This window comes from Neurospora crassa, linkage group II (genome assembly GCF_000182925.2).
Source record: "Neurospora crassa OR74A linkage group II, whole genome shotgun sequence".
NCBI lineage: Eukaryota > Fungi > Ascomycota > Sordariomycetes > Sordariales > Sordariaceae > Neurospora > Neurospora crassa.
In genome coordinates this window covers 2603607-2629229 of record NC_026502.1, presented here as the reverse complement: position 1 = coordinate 2629229, position 25623 = coordinate 2603607, and the positions used below count along the sequence as shown (strand labels likewise).

The following is a 25623-nucleotide window of genomic DNA, read 5'->3' as shown; positions in this document are numbered from 1 at the left end:
ACCAGTGCGACTTGGCTGCCGGGGCAAGTGATGACAAAGGCTGGGGATTTGATATCTGCCGCATGCTTTAAGACGTAAACCGCTAGGAAGGGGAGCCACCGATTTGCCATAACCTATCTCAGACAAAACGCGATACAAATTTGCTCCGTTAAAGGGAATTGATTTTCTCATTGTAAGCAATGACGCCGAGCTAGCTCTTCCATTTGTTCAAACCCATCCATGCAGTATTCCAGCAGCAAATATCTCTACCTCATAAGACCAGAACGGCCAGTCCAGTAATCTTGTCCTTTCGTAACGCCTGCTTGCGGGCTCTCGCTACCATGCAACTGATGCTCAACTTAAAAGGACAATGGGGGGATAAAACCTTTGCCAAACGCCGTAACCCTCTGCTCCTGTTTCCGACCCTTTGTTTGCTCAAAAATGCTTGTTCAATAACATCAAAAACCGACAGAGAGGCCAGAGAGGACTACCTAATTCCTCTGCCGTCTGTTTCCGCAACCCTCTCCCCCCAAAAAAAGTGCATACCAAAGCGTACCCTGTGAGATTATAGCAGTTTCCTGTAATGCGTACCACCTACTTCCCCTCCATTCTTCACAACATCATCAGGCATGGATCATCTGGTTGACCGGCAGCGGCTTTAAGCAGCCATTGGACTCCCATTCCCAGGCCACCAAGCTCCAGTTGAGTTCTCGCCGCCAAAACAGCCCAAGGCCACGACCACCGTCCGCGCCATTAAGCGATGGGTGATCGCTGCCACGGTTCTCAGCGCAGAGCCCGCCCGTCAGCGGCATACGATGACGAAAGACGACTTTGCCCATGCGCGAGTGAAGGATGGCCATGGAGCACATTACGCAAGGCTCATGCGTAAGGTACATCTCGAGCCCGTGGCAGAGGTATCCATCAGGAGACGGATGGTCAATCTCAAAGACCTTTTGCTCGTCGTCAAGAAGAGGCTTGTCTTGGAAGGCCTCAAACTCGAGAATTGGGGTTTGGAACGTGTCGGTCCTCTTGTTCTCCGCACGCACTAGCTTCTGGGCAACCATACTGATGGCACGAAGGACTGAATGCGCCATAGGATTCCCAGTACATCCCGTCTTTCCCTGGCAGCGCCAACGAGCGTCAGCAGCAAGGGCGACAAGGGTGACTTTGTTGCCTTCCTCACGCTGGACGATACAAGCCCCCATGGGTTCTCCGTGACCAGCGGCCTGAGTCTGCTCGGCCACCTGGTGGGCCAATGTCATCCATATCGCAGCATCGTCTGTAATCTCTTCTGTGCTTCGGGATACCATGGCGGGATGCGGTCCAAGAGGGTTATTCTTGCGGTAAAGAGTGGGCCAGAAGTGCTGGGACCACATGGCGGCCTGAATCTGCGAGGTGGGAGCGACCATGGGAACAGGGACACTGCGGATGAAGATGTCTTCTTCCAGTCCCTCGATCGTCTTGAGGGCCTGGACTAGCTCGTCGCGCGACAGCTGGGACTCGGGACCAAGAATGATATAGATCCAGTTCGACTTGCCCGTGTGGATTTGTCGGCTCTGGGGCGTCTCGTTCATGAATTGGGTCTTGAGATGGGCGGGTAGGTCGCCTGGCTTGGCGCATCTGCGTAGGTGCGGAACGCCCTTAACGATTTCCTCAGGTAGCATATCGCGCAAGAGGCTTGCAATAAACGTCAGCTTGTGTGACACGGAGAGGTAAGAGGCTTGGGGGACTGCAGCAGGGGACGTACCTGATAGTAGGGTTCGCCGACTTGACGGGAGTTCGGGTGATCAGTACCCGGCCCGTAACGTGGTCGTCCCTTAGTTCGAGAGTTGTCTTGAGGGGAATAAGGACTCCATGGTCGACTTCTTCGCGTACGAGGCTTTGGATGATGGGATCCTGCGCAGCAAGGACTGCCCCCATGGACTTGTCCTCGTGAGGCATCTTTGCAAAAGTGTGTAGAGCTCTTTGACCGGCAAACTCTGATATTTGGATGATGTCGGCTGGAAAGGGAATGGAGCGCGTGCGAAACTCGAAGTCGGTAAACCGTCGTACTGAAGGTGTAGAGATCGTTCGGAGCCGGAGCGTAGAGGTATGATGGCAGCAGGTTCTCGGGATCAGGCTGAAGAGAGGGTCGAGCAAAACTGGCAAGGTAGAGGCTTGAGGAGAACTTGGTCGCGGGTGAATGAGCGAGACTGGACCGATTGAGGAAGAAGGGAGGGAACCATAGTGGTGAGAGTGGCTAGTACCTGTCCAGCAAGACGAAAGGAGGATCCAGAGCCGGGAAAGAACAGACAATGTTTTCCCGTCGTCAACCAAGCAGCTGAGGAAAGCAAACTGCCAGTGCAATGTCGCAAAGAGTGAAAGCACAGAGATGCGCTTCCAGCTTGCCGTCGCTTATTGCCCGTTTGCGTGCGCGTTGCCCGTGGCTGGGTAGGTCCTTGGGTCGTGTCGCCGTCTCTGTCGGGACCGGGCTCATTCAGACAAAAAAAATATGCCCCACCTGAGCGGATAGCGGACAGTCCCCCACCACAGAGACTGTATCTCCGAACATTTGAATGTCAGGGTCAGGGCCACCCCGCGTCACGGGAGGCCGCAAACATTTGATGGATTTTCGTCCGCATTCCACACCATGCACTGGCGCAGACCGGGACCAGGCTTCCCCCCAGAGGGAACAACCTCAACGGAAAAAAGCGATTGCTTCTTCGGCAGGCAACGAAAGGGGCTTTTTGCTCGTTGTTCCATGTCCTTGGTCAAACTCAAAGTTTTGAGGTTCATGAACTGACTGACCTTTGCCTGCCCCGCTATCTTTTCAATCTGTATGTAAGTGTACTTACTGTATATTGTATGCTGCGGGGTCCCGCTTTCACATGTAGCCCAGCAACCAATCCCGTCAGCAGGATTAAGCCTTGTAGGTGAGAAGTAGAGCCGCTATATACGTATCTCTGGGTCCATACTTTTTCTTCAAGGAATTTTTGGAATTAGGTGCCTAGGTAGGTCTGTGACAGAGTGTGAAGACGTTAGAAACGTCTGCAGGAGTAGAAAGAGCTCCATTTATGGTATACGAGGTTAGTTGTAATGCACATGGTGAATATCCTACACTAGGTACAAAGAGGCCCAGTCTTGAAGTGTTGGGGTGTAGACAAATTAAAAGTCGGCGATTGAACCCGTGCGACTTTCCTGGCGGGATTGAGATGGTTGTCTCGTGAAGAAAGAAATTCGAGAACCTTTGCCGATGATGGCTTGCACTTTGTCGACATAATGAAACGATACTTGTTTCATTATCAGAGAGGTCTCGACCAACACGCACCTCATCTTCTCTTCAGGTCCCCCACACACAGTCGATCTCTTCATCTTACCAACAAAGGAAGCCCTCTTGGCGAGTCAGATAATCATCTCTTCCCAACTTCGGGCGTTGCCAAGCGGCCTCAATCTAAGATCTCGTCTCCGGCAATTAGACAGGTGGTGCCGCCCGTTGTCCTTCCCGTCGATCATGCTCAAGCAGAGCGAATGCTCAACATGAACTGAGATGAAGCTAAGCTAGCCAAGCTTCTTACCCTGTGCGGATGTGGTAGCATCACCACGCCCACAACCGGACACTAGTGTAGATTGTGGTGGCGCCCTGTCATCCAATGTTTAAACTGAACACTCCGCTGTCGTGCAGCACAGCACGATGGCGCCGGTTTGTGGGGGCCCATCTTACTTGGATGCCACCGGACTGTGGCCGCCTGACACTCCGCTACCTACAAGTCGTTGTTGTACACAATTCCTGTCTACAATCTTGGACCTTTCCTTGATCCTCACCTGCCTCCAAAACTGCATGACACCCAACACGTCAGGTCAAGTACCAGAGCACAAACGAACACCGGCAGCAGCGGACAAGGTGCATTAAAATCCAGCCCGCTGCAAGATGTAGATTGAGGTAGAATTAGGTTCCCGGGCACTCGTCCAGCCCGCGGATTTCCACTTTGGCGCATTTCCCATGACGGGCAACATGGTAATCTATATCACTTTGCATCATTCACGCCTTGGATGCGGCGCTTGTACAACGACACTCTATCATGATCACCATCATCATCATCATCATCATCATCATTATCAACCTACAGGTCTATTGACGCTCACACGTACTTACTGTGTAGTAACACGTGCATATGCCTTCTGTACGTACTCTACATATCGGAACTCCGAAGACGGAGGAGGCCTTTCTACATGTTGTTCACGCCATACACTACAATCCTCATGGCGATCTTGAGGAGACATCGGACGAAGATGGGGAGCATCACTGCCGAGCCGCTGAATCTGCCCGTTTGTGGCACCGCCCAGCCGGATCCCATCATGGAGGTGCTGACCTTCCATGTCTATACCAGGAGCCGGAGCGCCAGCATCTTGAGAACCGCGGAGTTACTCACCGACGGGAAAGGACCAGAATGGAAAGTACCGTAGGGAATGTTCCAGTTCCTGGTTGGCCGTGGTCAATACTGGATGACATCCATCACGGCCGAGTGCTGCGTGTCCCCGTAGACCAAACCCTGGACAAAGCGTACAGTAGTGGTATTCCGAGAAGAATGCAGCCACCGCCCACAGTCAGAAAGCGGCCAAGACCAATCCGCCGCATCCATTTATATTCATGTTCATGTCCGTCCGTCCTAACCGCCAATTTTCGGATCCCCGATAAGGCGTCTGGTAATGACTGCGTCCTTCCATGGATGTGCGTAGTGAAGCTCCCCTGTTTGCCTGGCTCTCCGGCCAATAGCACCTCCGTCCTGTGGTGACGGATGGTGCCTCTTTCGCAATGACAGCTTTTGTTCTTTGCACACAAGTGTCGTCCTGGGCTTTGATGCCCGCATAATAATCGAATCAGGACTAACCATATGCACGTTGATAAGGACTGGAGGAGGGTAGCGGCTGTCTCTGGCCAGGGGGTAAAAATACGTTCTTGCACTCCCAGTGTCATCTTCCACTGACAAATATCTCTCGGTATCAGTTTTCTGGGCATCATATTCAAGATCAGCAACATCATCGGCGCCCAGAACCTATACCACCACCGAGTAGAAAGGACCCTAGACAGCCGATCGTCACTTAGACTCGTTAATCTCGCAAACACCACAGCCAAGCAGCCAAGCCTTTCAATGGTGTCGCCGACAAGACCGCAGTCATACGCGACCTGATTACAGTTCCGTGTCGAAATCAGTGCAGTCTTGGATCCGAGCTGAATCGACTGACTTATACCGCGACACTCTCGCCTCCATTTGTCGTTTGCGTGGAACAGCGCTAATTTCAAGGTGTGCTTGGCGTTGCGCAGCCCCCCCGGCAGAGCTGTTGCGCTGGCGAGGACGGACCGAAGTCGTCATTGGGTACCGTGTGGCGGTTCATGGTCGTGGTAAGATGATTCAACAAGTTCAGGTTTTTCTTTGACAAGATGGGCCGGAGGGTCCAGTCATCACCCCATTACTGTAAGTTGCTAGCGCATTCCTGACACTCACTGACAGCACCCCCTCTGGCCCTAACAGGAAGTGCATCCCACGCACGACGTCCATCTGCAGCACGGCAGACGTCGACACTCGTCCAACCGGTTCCAGGGTGAGGGACCAGGGTAGGTCCCCGTCTGGCATAGCGGAGCCCTTGACGACTTTCAGGATCCACGTTTGAGTTCTTGCTCCACGCGGGAGCAGGTCTGGTCCGGGCCCCTCTGTCCATGCCCGCTCAAAAACTCAAAAATGTACTCACGCAGTACCGCATTTATCATCATCAAGTCCGCGCATCTGGTTTCTTATGCCCGACAGGGTTAGTGGCGACTTGGCCTCATATAAACAATTTTCATTGTCTTCCCGTGCTCAGATCCATCTTTTTCTCCAAAATTTCCAGGTCCGCCCAAGGAAACATCACTGCCAGATACCCTTCAACTACCGCACAAAAACCCATCGCCGCCGCTCGGCCTTGAACTTGAGGTCTGCTGAGTGCGAAGAACAAGAAGATTTCTCGCTCATTGACCCTGTCGGATTTCCCACGATACCCAGCTCCAGCAACTGGGCCTTTTTGACGCTCTAACAAAGCCGATTGGCGTGGAATAAAAAGACGATTGCGTCCCCAACCATCGACTCCAGCGCCTGCTCCAGTTTCCCGTCATCGACTCCAGCAGCAACCCCCAAAAGGTTGGACTGAACCACACCAGGCAAAATACAAAGCGTTCCTTCGCTGGCACGGCCTCGCGCACCAACGCACCCAGTTTGACCCTCTCGGTCGCAGCAGCCCAAGCCAAATACGTCAATCCGCAGCTCACCACCTCACCACGCACCGTCTCCAAAAAAAAAAAAAAAAAAAAAAAAACAATCTGGATGGACACTCAAACCGTGCCTTCTTCACAAGCCACGGACACTCGCAAGTGGTCCACGCCGACGCCGCCAGATACCCCGGCGTCGATGACACCGCAATCCGAGTCCTTATCGTCCTCCCCAGACTTCGTACATCTTCCCGACAGACCAGCTTCCACCGGCACTCTTCCAAGCAAAGGTTACTATCCGGTCCAACCTCACCAACACCACCACCACCCTTCTTCTAGCTATCTACTCTGGGCTCTCTTGCAGACCCAGGCTGCTTCTCATCTCCCCAACGCTTCCACCTCCGCACCCTCTTGCACACCAGCATCCGAAAATCCGGCTGACCTTCCCTCTCACGAAGACTTTGGCAGGACCTCGTCTCCCCCGGAGTCACTGCGAAAACTGGCCATCAAGGGTCAACTCATGGCTTCCGCCGCAACCACTCCCTCGTCGCCGACGATCTCTGTCCAGGCTTCTACGAATCGACAACAGCAGGACAACCAACAGCAAAAAGCCCATGAAAAAGAACATCATGACACTCTTTTACCAGCGCCCGCCGTTGCCTTTTCGCATGCGCTGAGATCGCTCAACGACTTGGACGGTGGTATCGGTGGTTTTGGTTTCACTGGTCAGCATAACCCGATAGCTTACAACTCCCCTTACAGCCAGAGCATCCCCTCGACAGCTCCTGGATCGCCGCGAATGTATGTGTAACCCACCCCGCATGAGGCTGAACTTATCTTCCCGTTTCATTCTCATACACTTTCTATGCGCGTACTCTGGTGGTGCATCCCAACGATCAGTGTTGGTGATGATGTGGGGTCCGCGCTCGACTCACACAGGCTAACTGTAATCTGCTATAGCCCGCCCATGCGCCAGAATTCGGGTTGCGTAACACCCAGGATACGACCGCATGCCACGACGCTTAACATTCCGGGTATGACCCGATCGAGGGTTTCTCCCGATGGCAGAATTCCCGAACGAGATGTTGCCGCCAAGTTGGTAGTCATCATGGTCGGCCTGCCAGCAAGAGGAAAATCCTACATTACCAAGAAAATTCAACGCTACCTCTCATGGCAGCAACATAACACAAAGATCTTCAATGTGGGGAACCGCCGACGTATCGCCGCTGGCGTCATCCACAAGGGTGATCAGCCTGCTCCGACTTCGGCGGATGGCCACGATGACCACGATCCCCACGACGCACCCAAAAGAGCAGCCACCATCCTCCTAAAAGGCAAGGATGCCCCGAAGATTACGCTGGAAGAGGATGAACCGACAACCCTGGACTTGAACGAGCACCGAGATGATTCAGCCCCCAAGGATCCAATCGATCAGTCCGCAAAGTTCTTCGACCCGAAGAACGAGATTGCAGCGAAGCTCCGTGAGCAGGTTGCGATTGACACCCTCGATGAGCTTCTGAACTACCTCCTGCACCAGGGCGGTTCCGTGGGTATTCTTGATGCCACCAACAGCAATGTCCATCGGAGAAAGCTTCTTGTCGAACATATTCAACAAAGGGAGCCCAAACTGGGCATCCTCTTCATCGAGAGCATATGTCACGATCAAAATGTGAGCTTATTTGTGCCTTTTGCTGTTTCGATAAAGTGCTCGACTAATCAATGAAACAGCTCTTGGAGGCGAATATGCGCCTGAAGCTTGCCGGTCCTGATTACAAGGATAAGGATCCCCACCAGTCACTTGCGGACTTTCGAGAGCGTGTCAAAGCATACGAGAGTGCTTACGAGCCGCTCGGCAAGTGGGAGGAAGAGAATGATTTGCAGTACATTCAGGTATGGTTTGGTTACTCTTGAGCTAGACATATCGTTTCAGGTCTTGTGCTAACATACCCAAGATGATCGATGTGGGCCGGAAAGTTATCCACCATAGACTCCGAGGTTTCTTGACGGCCGGCATCGCTTCATATCTGACCACATTCAACCTCGCACCCAGGCAAATATGGATTACTCGACATGGCCAGAGCCAGGACAACCAACTGCACAAGTTGGGCGGCGATTCGGGTCTGACTGAACGTGGTCACTACTACGCCCAGGCTCTCTACAACTTCATCACGTTCAAGCGTAAGGAATGGCTTATCGAGCAAAAGAACAAGATCGCGTCGTCGACCTTCCCGCCAGCACCCGGCGACCACACGCCTCCGTACCCCGAACTGTATCAGGAGTTGGACGACAAGAACTTCTGTGTCTGGACTTCGATGCTCAAACGCAGCATCGAGTCTGCCGAGTATTTTGATGCCGACGATGACTACGACGTCAAGCAATGGGAAATGCTAAACGAACTCAATGCCGGCACATTTGAGGGTATGACCTACGAGGAAATTGCGCAGCAGTATCCCGAGGAGTACCAGAAGCGGTCCAAGGATAAGCTTCATTATATCTATCCTGGTGTTGGCGGTGAAGGTTACCTACAAGTCATAAGTAGGTTGCGTGATATGGTACGCGAAATCGAACGTATAACCGACCACGTCCTCATCGTCGGCCACCGATCTGTTTGCCGTGTCCTGATGGCATATTTTATGGACTTGACGAGGGAATCCATCGCCGATCTGGATGTCCCGTTGGGCATGCTCTACGCTATCGAGCCGAAGCCGTACGGAATCGAATTTCATGCCTACAAGTACGATGAGGCACAGGGATGGTTCAAAGAGATGCCAAACTATAGGCCTCAAAAGACTACTGACAGGAACAACTGAGGGACTCGGGGCAGTTGACATGCTTCCTGTAGCGATTCATTTTTTATACATCTGGGGCGTATATGGGCTTGGTCCTTTTCTTATCTTTTTCTGTGGTCACACAGCTGGCGCAAAACGGTATATCCTAGGACAGGGCGTAGACGATGCGAAGTTGATGACCTTGATGGAAGAATGGATGAACATCTGGGCTTTTGTAGCTTTTTTTTTTTTTTTTTTTTTTTTTTTTTTTTTTTTTTTTTCTTGGAGCGGCGCGAACACATTCGAGAAATGTCAAACAAGGAAAAAAAAAAAAAAAAGGCCGAGGACACTCGAAACCATTCCCTCGGTAGAGCACTTTCTCTCTGGTTTTTTTTTTTTTTTTTTTTTTTTTTTTTTTTGCTGTGAAGGGGGGGTTATGATTCGGGTTTTGTATCTTGGGAATTCATCGGTGTTTTGGCGGAGACAGTGCTTTTTTCCATTCTTTTTGAAGTGAATATCTATCACCACTCTTACCGTCGAGGATGGACAAAACAGGATCATGGCTCATGGCTTTGAGTTTTATTGATCGAGGAATTCAGAACATTGTCAACTCATTCTGGATGTTTCTGACTTTCCAAAATTTCTAACCTCATTCCTTTGATTCTATTTTCAAGCGAAGAATGTTCGCAGCAGCGGGTGCTTTTCTAGGACTCATGCTGTTCTGGTCAATTCCTGTTGTGCGCAACCAAACAAGTTTGAACTACACTGTACGATACGTATATCTCAACTCTTCGTTGCTGTTTTTAGACAAGGCGCTATCACATGTTGTTTACATTTGCATATATTGTGGTACTGGGGATCACATACATATAGGTAGTGGTAGAAGGGACTGTTCCAACTGGTCACAACATCTTGATATACTACTCCATGAGATACCCGTCATACTCGAAGACAGCCTTCTACAACTTTTCTTTCGTTTTCTACCTATCCCCTCGCGACTTCATCATCGGCTCCACATCCATTATGTACTGCATAGTACCTCAAATGTCCTCCACCATAGCGCCGCCACTCACTACGTATGTACCCCGGGATCTTCACCTTCTGTAACTCCACCGTTTAGTGCAGATCTACACTACAACACTGCGCTAACAAGTCCTCATCCAAGAAGGGTGAAATCACTACACTGAATCATTGTCTCCTTTTTTTTGTTGTTTTTTTGACAAAGGTCCAACGTTGTCTGAGTCCTTTTAAGTGACGGACTAAATGATTTTTCGAAAAGAAATAAAGAAGATCAATACATGTACAAAACAAAAAGCACCAACTTTTGTGGCCTATGGGCTTGATGCTTGTTAACGTAACTGTGTACGTACATGGGCATTTGGAAGGCAAGGAGGTCAGGGGAATCCACCGATGGATGGATGACATGCGGCGTAGGTAGGTAGATCCCGTACTAGAGGTAGTATAGTGTAGGACGTGCCGTACGGACAGAGCTTACCAGCCTCCCGCAGCTTCTACACTAACAGCTCTAACGAGCGCCCGCCAGGACAGGCTATGTACCAACCAAGCAGACCATGCCTATGACGGACATACCTACCCATCCATGACCGGGATTCAGTTCGGCTCAGCGGCTCAGGTTCCATATGTGTGACCTATACTAGAAGACCGGACCGCCAAGATGGGAAAGTCCGGCGGCACTTAACTTGCACGCATAGCTCGCTAGGTCGCTATTTTCAGCTCCAGTCTTTTAGTGGCCCTGTACCTAGCGGCGGAAAAAATGGGAAAGGAAAAGGGATGGAGGAAAGGGGGGGACGTGGATGGATGCCCTGGTGTCCCTGGACTCCCTAGCCTCTGATGGCCGATGGTTCAGCTGAGCTGTGTTTAAAGGTTCTTTTGACAGGGCATCTCCGTTGGCATTCGACGGTGTAGGGGTAATGAGTTGTAAGTCCAGGGAGCGAGAGAGCTTTAGCTGGGTCCATGTCCAAGCGGAACTCCATTGCGCCTCAATTACACGATGGGGATACACTGCTTTGTGGCATTTACGACCTTCTCCAAGGTACCCTCTCCCATTCATACGTAATCGTTCCTATCTTTAGTGTAATGTCTTTGTCATGGTCTCCGTTCGAGAAGCCCGGGGCGATCCGAACTCACCGCTGCATTGGATCTGCCTCTACGCACCTTGGTGGTTGAACTGGCGAGACTGGCGAGACTGGACCCCTGGGGCTGGGAATGACCTCATTGGAGTGGATCCCGCCCATAGATGTCTTGGGACCAGGACCCGCTTCGGTCGTTTTCCAGGGTCCCGGGTGTAGTCAGTACCGTTGCGTCGGAGCGGTGGGTGTGCATTGGGCCTGGGAGTATCATGCTGACGGATGGCAAGCAAGTAAACGTTATGTAGGTCTAGGGGAAAGGTGCTGAATGGTGTGCTGGGTTTTGCGGTGACTGCCTTGTGATTCCATCCTTCTTGGCGTGTTGGGTGGAAAGTTGAGGATGAGAATGGGTTTCAAACATTACAGCTGCGATGTCGCGAAAAGGTAGGTACTATAACAGTAAGTAAGAATATCTACGAAACACCATGTGCACGTTCAGCAAGCAAGAGATAGGGAGCAGAGACATGATCGATATGATATAACTGTAACTAGTGAGGACATGCCTTCATCCGCTCTGTTCAAGTTCGAGCGGTAGTAAACATCCGTCGTACACTTATTATACCAACTTCCATGTCCACCCTCAGACTGTTTATACCACCAAACGACACATCTCCTATTCATCCTCCCATCTTCCTTCGCCCATCGCTCCTTTTAAGTAAGTGCTAGGCTAGGAAACGCAAACCACCGACAACGACAAACGAAAGACAAAAGAAACTATGGTCATAACATCGTCATATCTCATCAAGACAAGAAAAATAGAGAAGAAAATACAAAGAAAAACAGAGAAACAACAGAATCCGTGACAAGGGAAGCCATAGCCACTCATGTCACCACAGATACTGATGCCAACAATAACCACCTTTGAGCACTCATAGTGCTTTCTTTTCTCTTTCCCCAGGCAAGGAGACCCGCCAGGGAGAAGAAGACAAAACATCATGGGCGCACCGCCGGTCAATCGGTAAGAGACTTCGAGTAGTACTGCCTAATGTACTAGTACCGAAGTCGAACTAAAAGACGCTGCAAAAAATAGAAATTCGAAGAGGACCGTATCGTAATCGCTGACGAAGACGATGGACGTTATTATGGTATGGTCCGATGATCGGCGGTTGGCAAGATGTTTTGTCGTGAAAGAAGGAAGGAAGGAGGAAGGAAGGATTGCGGTGGGAGGCTGTGGGGGTGCGAGTGTTCCCAATGCTGGAAGGAGCGATACGATAGGTCGGTGCGGGCAGTGAGTGCAGTGTGTAGTGGATCAGGGAAGGGACACGACGGAATCCTTCAACTCGGAAGGAAAGAGAAAGTCTTCCATTTCTCTCCTCATCCGAGTTGGATTTCGTTTCTCTTCCTGTCCCGCCCACTGTCACAAGTATAGTACTCACTTGCCACATCACACCAAAGTCCTTCGATCATTGATTATTCAACCTTGTGTTGCGCTTGGCTCACGGCTCGGTGGAGTCGTTTTCGTTGGTCATCCGTCTCGCACCATCCTCAATCACCATACCCTGTGAATATTTTCAACATCCTCTCCTGCTCCGCCCACGCCCGAATCGCGATGGCTGACAATCCCACTTACACTTCCGTTGTCGCCTGAGTTTCTCTCCTTAGCCACCAGTTCGTCACCGAGGCCATATCCAGGTACTGGTGGTGGCGCACGGTTGGGCTGTGGCCTAGTCTTTAGTGGTGATACGCTTTGAGGTTGCTGTGTCGGCTTCGGGTAGTGAAATCTGGGTATGCTGACGGGTGTTGTTGTCGAGGTACTGGTTGATGGTCGTTGGGGAGTTCCCGGGTGATTCGATGATGCTGCCAGTTGGTACTCGGGTTCAGGAGAGTCTATGATCATAGCATCATCCTCGTCCCTGTCCCTTCCAAGGTCCATGCTGTCCTCCTCCTCTCTCCGATAACCATTGGCATGTACGTAGGTATTTGTCGTCACTGGCATCGCTTCACTCGCGCTCGGACGATGGCACCTTGTCGACTGCTCTTCCACGCCCCTTTGGGGCTTGTGACTGACACTATTACGCCTGCGAACAAAGCCGAGAAACCCTTTTCTCAAAGATAAGGAAGACGGGCTTTTGGGTACCTTGGTTATCCTTGCCTGGCCAGGGCGGACCGGAGTGGCAACAGATATCGCGTCGTCCAAGCCGGTGGCCTGGCGAAGAGGAGAGAAGAAAGAAGCAGTGCCTTCTTCTGACAAAAAGTCACCCTTCAACCCAGCGCTCGTGGCTGGCCTACTCTCCATGCTCTCCCTGGCCTTTCCCTTATCCTTGGAGCCAAAGATAAAAGTCTTGTTCTTGATGGCGACTGGAGCCGACATGACGGACGCGGCGGCGGATCGAAAGCTTGAAGTGGACGTACGGGACTTGGTTGGCGAGGACGGTCGCTCATCAAATTCGATTTTCGACTGTGATTTCCTCAACTTCTTGGCCAGCTTGCGGATTGAGCCGTAGTCGACGTTGGTCTCAATGTTGTTGCCATGGGGATCAGTACCGCGCTTCGTTCCGCGGGAAGGCGAGTCTGGGGCAGTCACCGGATCAGTTTGTGGAGGAAGATAGTCGTTCACAAAGGCAGAACCAATTGTACGTGTTGGCTCTTCCCTAGAAGGCGAGGGAAGAGGAGGTGGGGCCATCGAGTTGTTAACGGGTACTGACGCTGTCTTGCGATGGAAGCTGGTGAAAATAGCATGCAACTTCTTTTCATCATTGTTCTGTGCCAGATGTTCGGCAAAGGGCTTCAGGTCCTCAGCTGGCGACTCTGAGCGGCTGGGTACTGGCGAGGGACGACTGGACGAGAAAGCAGTCGTGGCGGCGCGAGCCCTACCATTAACACTATCATGTCGGATTGGACTGTTACTCAATACGGTGCCCGCGCTTTGAGCGGCTCGGAGGGGATGTCTGGTGCCGTGAATAGCGTGCTGTTCAAAGAATCCCGATGCCACCAAGTTCTTGTAACTCTCCATCACCTCTTCCTTAGTGGGGTAATCGGCGGCTGAGAACTTTTTGGCTGCTTCCTTGGCCGCCTCTTGATCGCGCGTCGCCAGCGCTGCGGCTGCTCCTCTAAAAACAGGCACAGGCGGTACAGGAGGTGGTGTCTCACCAGATGGAGTGCAAGGCGCCGTCATGATTGAGCCTCGACCACGGTGTATCGATGATCGGCTGTCTGCTTGGGTGTTCAGAGAGGGCCGTCCCATAGCGTCTTTACCGCTCACCATGGCTCCCCAAGACTTGCTACGACTCAGGCTGAACTTTTCGCGGACGCCATCCCACAGCGGCGTGAGGAGGAACTTGCTCTTGCTGCGACTGTGACTGTGACCCATCGGCGGCTGCGCCGGCGGCTGCTGTTCTTCCTGCTCGTTTTCTTGTGGAGGTGCGGATGGCTCATAAGCAGTCGTTGTAGTCTGACGGGTATGGTGTCGCTCCATGGTTGGAGCATGTTCGGTAGCCGGCGTGCCAACAAACTGTCGCTCGTATTCCTCCACGTCCATGTCCTCCAGGTATGACGGCGGCGGGGCAGCGGAAACACGGTCGTTCATGGAACCCTCAACAAATCGGCTGAAGCTAGCGGCCGAGGAGGTGTGATTCAACTTGTGGGCGCCGGAGCCGATGGCAGGTGACTGTGGAGGACGAGACGACGCCATTGCATTCGGTCTCGAGAAGTTGACAAATTCCTTTTTTTGTGGGGCGGCTTTCGTCTCGTCGTTCTTCTTGTTGGGTCGCAGGTGCGAGCGGAATCGCGCCTTTGCGGACCGTAGCAGGCGACCAAATCGGTCGGCGGAGGGCTTGCTTGGGTCCAGGCTGGCTAGTGTCGTCTGCTGTTGTTCGCTATCGTGAGGAGAGTCGATCAGTGAACATGTCAGCGTGCATGGGGGAAGGCGATGCGGCATTCTGGTTGCGGCGTGTCATGCAACAGGCGACTGACACCTACCAGCAGAAATCGCAACGCTCCTTCGTCGGGCGAAGCGGACTCGCTCACGCGGCTTCGACGAGGTTTTGTGTGCGTTTAAAGGAGTGCCGACGGACGAATGAGTGGTTTATTCGGTGAGCGAGTGGATATCAAAAAGCGGTGGTGGGCGTTACGGGAGGTTGGGGGAACCGCGGACGTGGGTGGTGCCAGGCGATTGAGTGGGTTTTTGTTTACTTCTGGCGCCAAAAAGGAGAGTATGACCGTCCGAAGGGAACTATCGTTCTCCCCCCCCCCCCCCCCCCCCAGCAAGTGGAAGCCCAGCAGCAAGCCCAGCAGCAGCACCTACTCCGGTGGATGCCCGTGTGCCTGGTGTCCGCTAGGGTATCCGCCCGTGGTCCCCCTGGCTGTTCCTGCGTTTCCAGGAAGCTCGCAGCCGGAGCAGAAGAGCCAAGGCCGAGTCGCCTAGAGGTAGGTACACTGCACCTAGCAAAGCAAATCAGAACTCCCAGCGGCCGGTCAGTGGTGCCCCCGCCGCCTGAGTCCCGCTCTTCCGTTTGGCGCAGGTCTGGCAGACTTGCCCGGCTGAACCCCTGTTGCATGGAAAAACCTGGGGAAAAAGTGAACAAAGGCCAATGAAAAGGTGGCGATGCCTCATTTTGTTTTCCTGCTTTTGCGGTTTCTGAAATGGAGAACAAGGGAAAGGGCAAATTGCCAGGGTCTCGGATCACCTTTTCACTCAATATGGCTCCCATGTTTTGGAAAAATGAGACAAATATTCACAGTGTTTCGGGGCTTGGGTTTGGTCATTTTTGCGGTGGACTCGGAAGCAGGAGGATCACCCATTGCACCCCAGTGCACCCCCTGGCGGCCCCGTCTGGTAGCGGATCAGCAGCGGGCCAACCGTCCATCACGAACGTTCATCAGTCCCCATCAAGCAGGCTGGGGCCCAGGGGGGGCCCAGGAGATGGATGGCAGAGAGAGCACATGGCCCCCGGGAACCCGGCGGAGAGGTGAGATGCCTTGCATTGGCCTCGCGTGCCGTTGCGGGTAGCGGTATCAACTTGCGCCGGTGACCTGCTGCAACGGCAATCTGGCTTCCACGCTGCTGGCTGCACAGTTCCTGTTCTTAGGACGAGCTGCTTAACGACTAGGTTGGGTGTCTGGATGGATTCCTGGAGGCGCCCATCTTCAGGAGCCAGTCCAGGGGCGTTTCGTTCGTGACACCATACCGTCGTCGTACAATGGTGCGCTTTCACGCAACTGTTCCCAAACACCAAGTGTCCCGAGAGAAAGAGACTCGGAGACTTTGTTGGTTGGCATTCACCGTCCGTTGTGACCGTCCGACGCAGTCACCATGATCAGCATACACATACCCAAGCCAAGCACCCCAAGGTACATACATACATACACACATAACCTTATACCCGCCCGGCTGAACGATCACCGATTCAACTGGCCCACGGTTAACGGCCCTGCAGCTTCGTCCGAGGTCCGTTCCAGTCTAATGCAGCCACAACGCTCCAAAATGGCGTGAGAAGGAATCCGTGCATGAATGTGTGTGCGGGGCTTCAACATTCATTTCGGAGGAATGACCGTCTACGACGGCATCGCCCAAGGAGATCATTCAGTTTCGATGCATTCCCACAAGGCGGGACCAGGTGAGATTTCCTGCACGACATAAGTTACATCTTGATTTTCCCACATCCGGGCTTGAGAAGATCGTAGCAAGCATATATCTTACCGAGCCGAACGAGAAACCTGATGAGCTCTATCGCCGAGGAGCTTCAAGAAAAATGTTTTCATAAGACCGATATGAAATCCTTCCGTTCAAGATCCGCTTGTCGCTCGGATCTTGATGATCTTATTCTCGCAAGCAAGAAAAAAAAAAAAGGCCGAAATGCACTGACGCAACTAATTTCCTACTACTGTCTCCTTTTCATCTCGGCCATCGGTAGATTTATCCGATAGCGGTTTTGGTTGCCGTGCTAACTACTTGTCTTTATTGTCCGAGCGAAACCCACCTAACTCCCTGGATCATGGATTATTCCAGGTCGCCCAGGTGAACGTTCGAACCATTGCTAACTTGGGGAAAGTCAACAAGCCTACCTGGACTCTGTTACCGCTCAAGCCAATTTTTCTGGACAAAAAATGAACGGGATTTTGAATACTCTTCTATCTTTCTCTCCTGGTTGTTTTTTTCTCTTTCACTTTGTTCTTTCCCTTTGCTCTTTTCTTTTTCGTGTTTACCTCAAAATCGGCCGAGCTTTTCATGGTTTCTATATCTATCCCACCTTTTCTTGATTCTTTATCTCCACGTGGCTCTCTTTCCCGTATCAAATTTACACTTTCCGTCTCTTCTACAGTTCCGTGGCTTTTTTTTTTTTTTTTTTTTTTTTTTTTTTTTCCTTTCCTATCTCATCCCACTCATGCCAAGGTTGGAGTTTCTTCCAGTTAACTGTCACATAACTGCCCGACTGATCTCTGCCACGGCACTGCAGGCCACTTCACTAACCGGTCCATGTTTCTGCAAAAGGATTCAGGTAACCAAAGCTGACATGTCGGTTTCTCAAAGCGGCACATCTACTTTGCGATAAGAGGTGGCTCTTTGCAGAAGCCATCACAATCTCGAGAAGTAACAGGTGAACTCGTCGAACCTAATAAGTGGTAGCCGCAAATTCACCAAGAACACCGACCGTGTCGAAGAAACGTGGTCTGTTCACGGGCTATTTGCTATGCTTCGCATCACATGGTTATATTTGGAGGGATGGACTGGCATTCAATTTACCATTAACCTGATTATGCCAGGCCGATCACTGTGCCATATCGTAGATGCTCGAGAGAAAACTTCAAAGGGCTCTCTGAGGTTGGCTTATAGGACGCTTGGCGGGGGTTATGCCGGTCGTGTTGCAGTTGTCCATACCTAGGCAGGCAGAAACATGATCACTAGCCACTTTCAACCCTGCAGTGCCATTCTGAGTTTCCCGAAGTTCTACAGTAGGTCCGGCATTTTCATCTTAAACTGGAAACCTTGAATCCCTATCTTCTTGGCGTTCCATACGACTTAACTGGTAACCATTCCGATTGGATCCCGCGCACCTTGTGAAAACCCGATTTATGATCTGAACAAGTATGTAAACAGAAGAAAAAGGTAAATAAAAAAGAGGGAAAAAAATCGAAAAAGAGAACATGAGATAGAAGAAGAGAGAATCGTCAAGAAGGAACCTATGTAGCGGTAATGTCTGGCTGTTTTCTTGGTGGTATATGTGCAGCCAAGATCCTCAGCATCCAACCTCTGCAAATACCAAGTATATGCGTGCATGCCTCAATGCGTCTCTGTGGGCCACGTATGCCCTGAGCACGTGTGTAGCCAAACTCATACAGCATTCAACGACATTCAAACCCCAAACCCTAATCCAAACAAGTAGGGACATTTTTGTGCGATGGTCGGTAGTCAAGAAGAGACAAGAAAAGGGTACCACAAACTGACAGACTGGACAGACAGATGACGAAAAGAAATCAAGACAGACTTTGCACGAATGAGCCCGCACCGAGTGGGCAACCATTATTTAAAAATCGAACCCGAAGCCAAATTTGGGACAAGGGCACTCATGGCCCCGGCGCCTCAGCCGATCAAACGCCTCAACACCTAGCTCAGCAGCAACAACCCCATCAAGCCATTAAGAAGAAACTTGTTACTGTGCGCGTGGAACTCGCTCAGTGTCAGTGCTCCGGAAAGCCACTTGATCGACCATTAACAAGAAATCCCACAAAGAACATAACCGTCGTGTAAAAATGATCAACCTCAATACCCGCCAATATCTGCCTGCTTACACTCGACGCTGCCGTCAGCACGTCTATACTTGAACGTGCAAAGCGGCGGCTCCTTGTCGTCCACAGACTCCCGCTCGCGCGCCCCGTCCTGGTACCGCCTCATTTCAGGATCAGCCCTGAACGTCTGATCGTGTGCGCGTTTCGAGCCAGCAACCTGCGGAGGCGGAGGAGGTGGCGGCGGAAGCTGGTTGTAGCCGCCAGCACTTGTGAGACCGCCGCTGTTGCTGACGGAATAGGCACGAGGGTAAGGCGGAGCAGCCATGTTGCTGGGGCTGACCATTGGATGCTGGTTGTGGCTGGCTGAGGAAAAGCGGTCGACTTGCAGAGGAGGTAGAGCAGTTACAGGTAACCTGTGAGGAGCGATGGAAGGGTGCTGGTGATGCGGCTGAGTAGGCGAGACGGCCTCACTGAGGGGCGGGAGTGTGTATTGCTTTGTACTTTGGTGGATGCTATCGTGACGAGAGGCAGGATTGATGGGCGCATAGGTCCGTGATGTGTGATGCTCGGACTGGAATATCGGCTGATGGGGCGGTGGTGGCGGAGGGTAGGAAGACGGCTGGTGTTGATAAGGCGCCCGTTGGCTCGTGGGGTAGACGGGTGAAGGGGGAACCGAGTGCGGTTGGGCGAAGCTTTGTGGTGGTGGTTGAGCGGGATACTGATGATGCGTGTTCCCGCCCAAGAAACCCAGATGGCCTCCGGATGTCGGTGTCTGAGCAGCGTATTGAGGTGGGTAGTCAGCCATCGAAGGCCGGCGTTGAGGATCGCTGATAGAAGAGTAGGGCGTCCTCTCGGTGCTTCCGCTCATCGATCTTTGCCGGTAAGCTTCCTGCTTTGCAGTATCAGGTGTGGCGGTTCTCCTGGCCCTCCGGTATTCCTCCTCGCCATTCTCATAGTCGTTACCACCACTGTTGCCTTTTCCATCGCGGCGTCTCATCCTCACATCACGCCTGATACGAACGCGACATCCCTGTTCGGCGACGGTACGGCTGAGGGGCGTGCTCTCGGTCAATCCTGGAAACTTTTTGGCGCTGTAGACAACAAAATCATGCGACTTGATGTCCATTCGGAAGTCGAAGGATCCTGGCGAGCCGTCCGGGGGGGCATTGGGTTCTTCGGGATCTTTGTCCTTGTCCTCCTTGGTCTCTTCGTACAGGTTGAATGTCAGTTTATAGCGACCCTCGTGGCGAACCGACAGATCGGGGAACAAGAAGTAGCCGGCCAACTTGGGTCGGTCAAGATAAGCCATGCCGGAGACAGGCATGCCAGTCAGCACAGGCGGTGTGTTGGCCGAAGGAGTCTGCAGACGACCCTGGGCCATGACACGAGCGTGCTCGAGCGTGGCATAGAGGAAAAAGTTGGCGTTGTACTGAAAAGTGACATCCCTCTCCTGGGCCATCTCAAAAGATTCACCCTCAAAGATGCGCAGCTCCACGACCGGAGGCGGGTCCACGGGGCGACGGTCGGCGGATGCTGGAACAAGTATTAACGATGCGCGAGCGATGCCGATCTTGATTCTGGCACTTACATTTAGGACCCGAACCGCACGCTCTCGCGCGCAGGGGTTCTTGGACAACCCTCAGAGAATACCATAGCTTTCGGCCGCTTCTTGTTATGCGACTTTTGACCGAGGCTATGGGCTCATCGTCATGACAGAGGCCGTTGGAGGCAGCGGCGATAACCTGAGCACCCATCCTGTTCACCTCACAACCAAATGGCAACACAGCGGTCCTGGGCAGTTTCCGGATTTATGGCTCTACTTTTCCGCAATTCCACAAGGCTGATGATGGGAGACTAGTGCCCAGCTCGTCGGGGAGGGGCTTTGGTCTTGAACTAGAAATTGCCATCATCAGCGTCATCATTCGCCAATGTGATGCGGCCGCGATCTCGGACGCGCAGAGAAGGGACTGCACTTGCTGAAGCGCTGCACGAGGGAATGATAAGACGGGGCCGCAGCAAGTGAGTCCCATGACAGCAGCGCTTGGATTGATGCGATGCGATCGGCGTGCAAGACGTGCAGTTGCCACTCACCCTGTGACCTTGCGGCAGGGAAACCAGGCAAAGCAAATTGCTGGCAGATTGACGCCGAAGTCGATTTGTTGATGAAAGCGTCGATGGTTTTGACGCAGGCCGTCTTCGTCGCTTCGGGGTCGGACAGAGGCAGAAAAGGATGGAAGGAAGTAAAGAAGACGACGGGGCGGACGAGGATTGAACGACGGACGGGAAGCGAGGGGGGAGTAAGGAAGTGGAAGCGCTACCGACAAGACAAAACAGGGACAGCCAGGAGTGGATTGGGGGTGGGCGGATGGGCCTGAGGGAGCTGAGGGATTGGCTACGAATGGATGTGGATGGGTCCGGGTGTGTGTGTGTGGATGGCGGATGGAATGGGGGCGCCCGGGGGGGTGACCGTGGTAGGCTATCGCTACCTACCTACCTAGGTACACTACGGACCCAAAGTTCCCAGAAACCAGAGCGACGGGTATGAGCTGTGTGAAGAAGGGAAGCCCAGTGGAAGACGGGCCTGCGGAGACCGCCTTGGGACTGCCCGGTGCTTCCACTTCTATTGGTCGCTTGCCCGCAAACTCGGCGAACCTCTCTGGAACGGCCGTCCACGTATTGTTCCAAGCCTTTGGGGCGACCACTCGACTGCAGCCAGGACCGTAGCACTGTCACCGTCCAACTCGTACCGCCTGGGTAGGTACCTCTACGCTAGGCATGTACATATGCGGGTGGCAGGGGACGTAGGTGTCTGGGCGTTTTGGAGGAGGGCTGGATCTGAGCTCCCGTCCGGTCGTCCTGTCGTTACTCCCCGTCGTGGGTCGGGTAACGAACTGAAGGCTCTCAGGCAACAAACAGACGGCCAGACAGTATGTGAAAGCAGAAAGGGAGGATAGAACAGGATAAAGAAAAACAGAAACAGAAACGATTCCGTGGAGGGGAGGAATGCCTTGGTCCGCGACAAGGGTCCCAGGCACTAAAGAGGGCTAGAGACTTCAGAGTGGGGTCTCTGCGAAATGAGCGCGGACGGAAAATGTGACAGACGGTTAGACCATGCATGGGAGGTTGCATCAGCAGTGGACCGTCATGGCTCCCGTCCTGCCCTCTCTGAGCCTGGTCCCCGTCATCAGTCACCCCCCTTGTCCGCTTCTCCGTCACTCACTTACCTCTCTTGACATTTTGCTCAAGCGACGGACTCGACGAGACTCCCGTCTCTCGACACTGTAGGTAGTGTGCCTTGTGTAGAGTCAGACAGGCGGTTTGTCAACGGTTTGCACTCGAGTGTAACACTCCAAGGCGAGTTAGTTGAAGGGATGGGATACACAGGGCAGTGGTGACAAGTAAAGTTCTGTCCCATCTGGGCTTAGTGCTGTTTCTCTCGACAACCTTAGCTCAACACTCGGAGCGGGAGGGCGCTCGGACGGTTTTGGTGGCCTCCCTCCCATTGGACCAGCTCTTGATCCGGGGCTCAGGTCTGGTCATTCCTGGTCCCCTGGACGACGACTCTGTTGATCCTCCACGAACCATTGCTTGTCTGCTGTGGTCTCCATTTTTGCTGTGCAGGAAGCTACTTCCGCGACCCGAAGACCCCATCGCCCCTCTCGGGACCCGACATGGAATGAGTCGAGACAGTGATGGATCTGTAGACAGAGCTATAAGAGGAACCGTCATAACTCCATGATTATTGCCGCAAGACATTTCCATGACACAGAGACCCTCAACTTCCAGATCCAGTTGCACTAAGAAACGCCCAGCCATAGTGTACATCGATGTACACTATTAATTCGTGGGCATTGCACTTCCACTTGTAAGATTTTGCCGGGTTTTGCGCTTTTCCGTCTATTGCCAGCCAGGGAACGTTTATCAAGGGACGGGAGGGCGGAACACTGGCCCAGTGGCTCTGGCCCGTTGCTTTTGCAATGTCTGTTGTGGTTCGACAACTTCGGCCGTTTTTTTTTTTTTTTTTTTTCTTGTGTACGACTGTTGCCCACTGCAACCGACTTCCCGTCCGTCGCCTGCTCTGTTCCGTCGTGTCTTCCTCGCCAGTGCTCATGTCACACAGCCATCTGCCAAGCGAAGCTAGCTGTCAAAAGAAGAGATTCAGAAGAAGTGCTGTGGAGGCCATGGTCGCAGGCATTTTCACAAAGGTACGTCAAGGTGGTAACTGAGATTTACCGGAGGATACTGTAAGTGCCGTCCCAGCGCTCCGGGGCGCGGCTGTCTGTGCCACTGCTATGAACTATTCGGAGCGTCAGCATCTAGATGCGCCGGTGTCAGTCTCGTTGAGTATTTAACATGTTCTGAGAGTCAAACCCAGCCGTCTACCTTTGGTTTCAGGCGCTGGCTTCAACCTGATTTGAAAGAAAAAAAAAAAAAAAAAAAAAATTAATATTACCTAAGGAAAAAAAACAAACAGATCGAACTCCAAGCAGTTGGTGTTCTGGTACAAGTGCTGGAAAGGCCCAGGTCAGGTACTTGGGAACAACTCCCGCCGTGATGCCACATTCAGTTCGGTCGGCTAGGACCTGCCTTGGACGGAGACGTGTACAGCAGCGACAATGACCGAACATAACGAGAATGCTCCTTATCTTTTCATTCTTCACAATCTATTGTGAAGGTATAATTTTTCAGATGGTCAATGATGGTCCCATGAGCTTTGTTCACCAGCACGGTGGTCGCTCCATAACGTAGATGACTCATGGACGGGTGCTAAACTAGTATCTTGTGAGTTCTAGCCTTTGAAGACTTTGGGAGAAGACCAGGACAGGTATAAGAGGCTTCCGTAGTGTTTTCATTCCTGGTTATCGTCCCATGACACCTCAAATATAAGCCAGTTTCTCTATTTTAAGTATAGAGGCTAATAAGAGCTCCAGATCTCCCTTGAACAACCTACGACCGGAGAACTAGACTAACGAACAAACCAGTCTTGAATGGTACCTCTATGTCGCCCGCTGCACCCGACCGGCCGTGCGCTTCTGTCTGAGAGCTGAAGGGTAGGATTGGCGGAGGTGACCTCAAAGCCTAACTTCGTATCGATCGATGTCTTTGACATGCCACTGGCAACCTTATATATGGAGAAATACTTTGTGATCCATGTTTATCACGGGTCATCCCGGTTCGTGACCCAAAACATCGGGATATCCAGCACCACTCACTCGGTCGCTGGATCGGTGATATCTACTTCTCTCTCTGCTGTACCTTTCGGTGCCGGGCTCTTTGTCAATTTCGTTTCCCAGACGTACATGCATTGGTGCGTTAAAGCAGCGATACACTTGATTAGAAAACCGGAGTTGGGATCGTCGCATCGACATGGCTATCATCTCTATCGGACTAGTGTGCCACTTTACACTGTGCTGAGCTTGGGCATGAAACCCTACTGACAGCATCACAAGAACATCAATCGCAGGGCACCTGGCCATGTATGTACGTACATCAATCAACATACCTAAACCCCGCTCGCCGAATCTCCAGCGTCGGTAATTCCAGCATGTGTATGTGTCAGATGCCCGGGATATGTAGAAGCAAGGCGAGGCATTGTCATGGCATGCACCGGATGAGGTGCATTGGGGCTCGTGGGGTACACTGGGCAACGAAACATTAGGTCATTCAGGACAAATTTGGCACGGGAACGCCTTGATACAACAAGGTTGGAGAAATCGATACTGCCCGCATGTCATTCGTTTCTTAGTCGCTTCTCTTATCTACTGCTTCTACCTAGTCGGCATGGTAACCTAAGTTAGTCGAGGGAAGGAGCATGGCTGCAAGCTCAATAGAGTGTCTACAGCAAGAACTCGAGCTATGACTTCCAACAATACGATGCTACTCAGCACTATCTGCCCTCACAAGGCTTTAAAGCAATACCGGATCATCTAACGGGCGGAAAGGATGGGTGCCTGTCCACTCACGTACGAATCGTCTCTACTATGCGTGCTGCAGGCCACCAAGCCTATGGCTTGGAGCACACGATACCTGCGATATTCAACACAGAACGTAGACGGTGAGGAATCAATCAAGAAGCCCGGAAGCGTGGTGGTTCCCACAGTGCCTTTTGTGTCCTGAACGAGGACGGACTCTTTTACATTCTCACTTCACATTTACGTTTTCTTAACGATCACAGCAGGACAAAAGGAAAAATCAAAAGAAGAAGAAGAAGAAGAAGAAGAAGAAGAAGAAGAAGAAGAAGAAGAAGAAGAAGAAGAAGAAGAAGAAGAAGAAGAAGAAGAAGAAGAAGAAAGAACAGGAAAGCAGGACGTATTTCCAACAACACTTCCAAGCCGATGGAATTTGCCCTACCCCAGAATGGCATACAAGGTAAGTAGCGAAGGATGGATTATCCAGCAACAGACACAGCGACAGCAGTCGACCTGAACCACCCCATTGTAAACCAAACACGGAAACCGTCTCGGTTGCAAAACAAACGCATGAAGAATTTCTTTAGGCAAGGGCAACATCCTCACTTTGTTCAACCATAGACCGTCATTGAGCCGTTACTGCACGAATGTGGCGTGGGTTTCTCCTATGATAGATGGTACATCCATTTATACCTAGAGGTATGTTTGTTCCTTCAGCCAAGTTAACCCACACATTCATTGACTTGACCAAGGCCCCTTCAAATATGCTTCAAACCTCTCATTGATCGTATCACATCTTGTCAAGAGACAGTAATCGGTACTACGCTACATTTTTCGGGCGTCTTGTGATTCGCAGGGGCAGAACGACACAGGAAAGAAACAGGACGGTCAACCCATTGCAGTTCCAGCCTCAAGTCGTGGCTTGCATCCGACCA

At 52.1% G+C, this 25623-nt stretch overlaps 5 protein-coding genes across 8 annotated transcripts; 2 read left to right on the top strand and 3 right to left on the bottom strand.

The window, feature by feature from the left end:
- Positions 1 to 143: 143 nt before the first annotated feature.
- On the bottom strand, positions 144 to 2869 carry NCU01725 (hypothetical protein). Its single transcript, XM_950946.2, has 2 exons — positions 1727 to 2869; positions 144 to 1656 (listed from the first exon to the last, which is right to left on the bottom strand). The coding sequence occupies exons 1-2, from the start codon at positions 1918 to 1920 to the stop codon at positions 603 to 605; spliced, it is 1248 nt and encodes a 415-aa protein (XP_956039.1). The 5' UTR covers positions 1921 to 2869; the 3' UTR covers positions 144 to 602.
- A 2206-nt stretch (positions 2870 to 5075) lies between these two features.
- On the top strand, positions 5076 to 9222 carry NCU01728 (the record flags this gene model as incomplete). 2 transcript variants are annotated; one of them, XM_011395190.1, is made up of 6 exons in its annotated part: positions 5076 to 5359; positions 5490 to 6489; positions 6658 to 7000; positions 7160 to 7868; positions 7928 to 8089; positions 8152 to 9009. In XM_011395190.1, the coding sequence occupies exons 2-6, from the start codon at positions 6315 to 6317 to the stop codon at positions 9007 to 9009; spliced, it is 2247 nt and encodes a 748-aa protein (XP_011393492.1). In that variant the 5' UTR covers positions 5076 to 5359; positions 5490 to 6314. The 2 variants fall into 2 exon arrangements, with proteins under 2 accessions (XP_011393492.1, XP_011393491.1); XM_011395189.1 differs by having other exon boundaries at positions 5490 to 7000; positions 8152 to 9222.
- Positions 9223 to 11537: 2315 nt separating this feature from the next.
- On the bottom strand, positions 11538 to 15224 carry NCU01729. 3 transcript variants are annotated; one of them, XM_011395191.1, is made up of 3 exons: positions 15027 to 15056; positions 12685 to 14929; positions 11805 to 12613 (listed from the first exon to the last, which is right to left on the bottom strand). In XM_011395191.1, the coding sequence occupies exons 2-3, from the start codon at positions 14743 to 14745 to the stop codon at positions 12551 to 12553; spliced, it is 2124 nt and encodes a 707-aa protein (XP_011393493.1). In that variant the 5' UTR covers positions 14746 to 14929; positions 15027 to 15056; the 3' UTR covers positions 11805 to 12550. The 3 variants fall into 3 exon arrangements, with proteins under 3 accessions (XP_011393495.1, XP_011393493.1, XP_011393494.1); XM_011395193.1 differs by having other exon boundaries at positions 11538 to 14929; positions 15033 to 15224; XM_011395192.1 differs by having other exon boundaries at positions 12685 to 15056.
- Positions 15225 to 17773: 2549 nt separating this feature from the next.
- On the bottom strand, positions 17774 to 21301 carry ve-1 (velvetA-like-1). The gene is made up of 3 exons (XM_952061.2): positions 20871 to 21301; positions 20368 to 20672; positions 17774 to 20312 (listed from the first exon to the last, which is right to left on the bottom strand). The coding sequence occupies exons 2-3, from the start codon at positions 20531 to 20533 to the stop codon at positions 18814 to 18816; spliced, it is 1665 nt and encodes a 554-aa protein (XP_957154.1). The 5' UTR covers positions 20534 to 20672; positions 20871 to 21301; the 3' UTR covers positions 17774 to 18813.
- Positions 21302 to 24722: 3421 nt separating this feature from the next.
- Positions 24723 to 25177, top strand: NCU01734 (hypothetical protein; the record flags this gene model as incomplete). Its single annotated transcript, XM_011395194.1, has 2 exons — positions 24723 to 24878; positions 24958 to 25177. 2 exons carry the CDS (start codon positions 24723 to 24725, stop codon positions 25150 to 25152), a joined length of 351 nt encoding a protein of 116 aa, XP_011393496.1. The 3' UTR covers positions 25153 to 25177.
- Positions 25178 to 25623: the final 446 nt, after the last annotated feature.